The sequence below is a fragment of the Branchiostoma floridae genome, chromosome 9 (assembly GCF_000003815.2).
Source record: "Branchiostoma floridae strain S238N-H82 chromosome 9, Bfl_VNyyK, whole genome shotgun sequence".
Taxonomy (NCBI): domain Eukaryota; kingdom Metazoa; phylum Chordata; class Leptocardii; order Amphioxiformes; family Branchiostomatidae; genus Branchiostoma; species Branchiostoma floridae.
In genome coordinates this window covers 8,910,950-8,915,541 of record NC_049987.1, presented here as the reverse complement: position 1 = coordinate 8,915,541, position 4,592 = coordinate 8,910,950, and the positions used below count along the sequence as shown (strand labels likewise).

General features: G+C 41.7%; 1 protein-coding gene across 2 annotated transcripts in view; it reads right to left on the bottom strand.

The window, feature by feature from the left end:
• LOC118422536 (24-hydroxycholesterol 7-alpha-hydroxylase-like) overlaps positions 1–4,323 on the bottom strand; it is an 8,812-nt gene extending 4,489 nt beyond the window's left edge. The window contains exons 1-6 of one of the 2 annotated variants that reach the window (XM_035830166.1): positions 3,922–4,323; positions 2,387–2,522; positions 1,618–1,795; positions 695–841; positions 412–496; positions 92–187 (exon numbers count right to left, since the gene is read on the bottom strand). In XM_035830166.1, coding sequence (XP_035686059.1) covers positions 92–187; positions 412–496; positions 695–841; positions 1,618–1,795; positions 2,387–2,522; positions 3,922–4,137 — 858 coding nt within the window. In that variant the 5' untranslated portion in view covers positions 4,138–4,323. Of the gene's footprint in view, positions 1–91; positions 188–411; positions 497–694; positions 842–1,617; positions 1,796–2,386; positions 2,523–3,360; positions 3,421–3,921 lie in introns of those variants that run through there. The other variant, XM_035830165.1, reaches the window with a different exon arrangement.
• Between the last annotated feature and the right edge of the window lie 269 nt (positions 4,324–4,592).

Sequence of the window (4,592 nt, the reverse complement as noted above, 5' to 3'; positions counted from 1 at the left end):
CACATCAAGAACAATGCAACAGGATGCAAAGATTTTAACTCATATGCGTGTAGCTTTATTTACTCCCTCACAATTAAATCCCCCTACTTACAGGTACAGCATTAGCCTGTGAGGCCCACAGCATCAGGAGTGCATAGTTAGGTGCATGGGGCCTGTCCACCATTTTGGTCAAAGACTGCAGCAAAGTCTGAAGTGAAAAATGATGAAAAATATACTTTACATACATGTCAATCATGGTATGACTTGTCATACTGTATGATCTCTTGAAGAGCTACATGTACAATATGAGTTTCAGATGTTAGGAAAATTGCCAATAGTAACTAAGTAATTTCTTGCAAGCTGTATGCCATAGAATAAAATCTATATCAATGATATTAACGAAGGGCTTGATGCAAGTTTTCAAGGACTTACTTGAGATTCTGTTTCCTTTCTCTCCATATTAGCTATTGATCTTGAAAAAAGTGACAACAGCCACTTTTTGGACTCTGCCCATTCCCTATAATAGTATAAAATAATGGTAGGATTGAAGTTAAAACTTCCAAGGAAGAAATAAAATCCTTAAGTTGCTACTTTTGCTATTGATAAAATTTGCATTTGATATGAGGTTAGGCAATAAGGATAAAGTTAAGCAATTGTCGGACATTGACATAGACATTATACTATTCCAAAGACAAAGACTGAACCCAGTTTGTACCTTAAGAAAAATGGTGGCAGTTGAGACCCATACTCAAAGTCAGCATCATACTTGACAAAGATATCAGAGAACTCCTGTATCCTGTCCTTGTCTGTGGGCACGTTTTCTGCACCAAACAGGTTGTTGACTACTGCAGCAAACATGCACCTGAAATAACAAGGACACATAATTATGACAACCCACTGTTCAATCTATTTAGTAATCAACATTAATTACAGCAGGTACATATTGTTGATATTAGCATTTATTGCAAACACTGTTTCCTTATACCAGTGATAAAAGATGGGGCAAACAGTATAACAGCAAACTGTTGCTCAATTCATACAGCTTTGCCCCTGTATAGGTTATGCATTAATTTTAATAAGTGTAATTCTACCAATAGTTTTTGACTCCATGTGTATAAACAAATATGTAAAAACATGTGTGCGTATCAGCCAACTGGTTGCAAAATATTTTAAGGAAGCGGTGCATTTTCTGCTGACTTGGGTACTCTGCATTCCACGGCAGTGTCCTAGTTACAAAACCCCAATAGGGGGAACAAAGTAAGATAAACATGATAGCACAGGTCTCGAAATACCACCTGCATATGCAGGTTAGTGCAGGTAAAATTGGAGCTGTGCAGGTATTTCTGGTGTCTACCTGCACCTATCCTGCACTAGTCCATGTACTGGGTTTTATATGTAAATGTCATATGATATAGGTGTATGTGGATTGTTATTAGCTGCATCGACTGTTACCACCTATTAAGTATGAAACAAAAAAATAGCAATGGTTCCTCAACAATTTTAGTATTCTTCCTAAATTCAGAGTGGTGCAGGTAAAATTTGTCTGGTGCAGGTAATTTTCAATGTTACCTGCACCAGCGCAGGTATGCAGAAAAAAGTATTTCAAGCCCTGTAGCAGTAGCGAGTGAGATAGCTTACCTCCTCACTAGTGTGTTGAGGTCATCCTTCCCATGATGCTCCAGCTGTTCCAACTGTTGCTTGAACTCCCCCCACAGGTTGGAACAGAAGCTGTGCAGGTTTGCGGGCGCCAGGCGCCCTTTTATCGTGTCGTGGATCTTTGTGTGGTGCTGAAAGAACGACTCTGTACTCACTGAGGCTGAAAAGAGAAATATGCTGTATGAAGATGGGTATGTCAGCAAAATAAGTATACTATATGGTATGTACATATTATGTTTTGTATGTATGTAATGTTGTGCGTGTATTAATGTATTTTATGTAGACCACTGGAAGAATAGCTGGCAACATAATGTTGCAATAGCTAAAAGTGGATCTGAATAAAGTCGAATAATGTAAGGACTGTCTTCACATCACAAGATTCTGTTACATGTCCGTCCATCCATCCATAAGGCAAGACTAGACAAAGTTATGGAAAATCATCCATTCATGTATAATTATAGAGCTCTGGACAAAACACATAAACGTAACATGACTGTATGCTGAGTGAAGAGACATCAAGGTGTTCAAAAGGAGCTGTTTCAACTGGAGTGAGACTCCTACATAACCGAAGATCTATACTCTACTCCTATACATGTATGTCTGTGGCCCATTGTGTTTTTTTATTCATTTTTCCTCATCCATGCATGGTGGCTAGCTCCTCCTATACTAATATACCTGATTTAGGTAATGATAGCGATAGGATACATGACCTACATACATGGTTTTAGTGTGAGTATGGCTGAGAAGTTACCTGTGTGTGAGACTGGATCCTGTACAGCTTTCTGGAAGTCCAGGTTTGGGGACTGGAAGAAGGTGGTGATGTCTTCTGGTTCTGTGACAAATGTCATCCACCTCCCTGCTGCAACTATGGTGAACACTGGACCCAGCTGGAATATCACACATAGGATACCGATACATGTTAGTCTTTTATATCATGATACAAAGTCCAATAACAGTATTCCCTATGAGGAGTTGACCCAAGCTAAGATACAAAGATGTACATATACTAGTAAACACTTTCCAGGATGTCCCCATCAACAAAGAGCCGGGGAAAATATAGTGATGGACACAAGCAGATGGAGATAAGCCATACACATGGGAGTGGAACTGTATAGGTTGCAAGGGAGTAGGACACAGGTGGCCTAACTATGGACTGACAGATGTTACTAGACACCGAAAAATGCTCTACCAAGATGAAAAGAGCTAAACATGTGCAAATGGTATGCGGTTGCAGGCAGGAGCAGACTGTGTGACACACATTCTTGTCTGCCCCCTCCTGCCTACCCTGGGAAACCTGCTCGAGAAGCTTCGCAAATAAGAGTCGCAAATAAGAGTTACCGATCCCCTGCCTAACGCGCGCCCTCCCGCCTCTATGCACCCGCCCCACTACCAGCTGGCCCCACTTACGCCGGTCCCCAACATCGCTCTCCGAAAGAGGCTCGTGTTAGTAGGGGCCAGCTGGTACGAGGGCCGGCGGGACCGGGTGTTAGGCGGCAGGTGTTCCATGCGTGTGTTGTAGGGATCGGTAAACTTTGCGTGCCTCCTTAGGAGTCTGCGTTTTCCCAGGGTACCTCCTGCCATACCTTGCACCAAGGAAGACCTGGAAGCTCTGACCCCAAGACTTGACTTGACCTTTAGAGAAAAGGCACATGTGGAGTACTGGAGTGTGAGAGTGCAACTGAAGTGGTGACCCCAGAAGAAGAACATAACTTCAAAGTTCAATACCTGACTTCTAAAATCACAAATTATGTTAGTTATGATAAGTTTCATAACTTCTCTTCTTTGTCTTTTCCTGAGACTAAAAATGATTAGCCTTCCAGGGCAGGATCTTGTAGAGCAGTTGTGTTTATCTACTGACAGCCACCGCCCTGGGAGATGGGTAATCAGATAACCGTGGTCTGTCAGAAAGATTAGGGAAATGGTCCGGAAAACCACACCACTAATCTGTTGGCAGTTGACAGTCATGGACACATTTAGAGCATACTGTGTTATGGAGGTTTTGCTATTGATTTGGTATATTATTTGATGAGTTGTGACCGTGACGCTTTCATCATGTATTTATGATAAATGAATTACAATGGTTCCTAATCTAATTTGCTACATCATTTTGTTTGTGATGCGAACAAAGCTAAATCGTCAGTAAACGTGCCTTAAAAGTGTGCGTGGCACTCCGTGCTACAGTCCACATAGATAACGTATGAAGACTGACACAGAACAGACTTGCTGACAGGAGAATAAGAGAAGATCAAAGGTCGGGGCGACCACAGATGGCATGATCGATCATACCTTCCGCTTTGTCTCTTCGATGAAGTCAAGAGGGGCTTTTCCGAAGTCGATGGCGCAGCCGAACCACGGGATCCAGCCGTCCATACACGGGGGACGGCCCTTCTTCACAATGTTCCTCCATGAGAAGAAGGCAAAACACAAAGAGAACAAGATCATGTACTTGAAAGCGTTGTAAAGTTCGTCGCCCGGCGAATGTTCACCGATGGTCGTCGCCATTTTGACTCATGTACTGATAGGGGTAAACCGTTATGAGTAGAATAGAGTGTTTTGTGACCTCAGAAATTGCAAATACTGAAGAAACGTTGACACGTAACTACTCAAAATGAACGAGTTTACCAAGAAATCGACAATTCAGTCGTAATTTTAGGCCCCAAAGTGTTGGTCATTGGATGCTAGCCTGTGTTTGACATCACTGCCCCTTTCCATGTTTTCTGGTTTGTCCCTCACAGAGATGATACCACGTGACTGATTTGTATTCTCCTGGTTTAGGGGCTTTTGAGTTTTTCATGAATTTATTTGTCTTCGGATTTATCACAAGCATATAACAAAGACCTTTCTTGATAGTTTATAAAAATAGTATTATAATAAATGTTTTGCCATCAAATTATCTAGCTCGTCAATTTACTAGCTATGATTTTCATGAGAATATATTTCCCCGCACGTGGATGTGG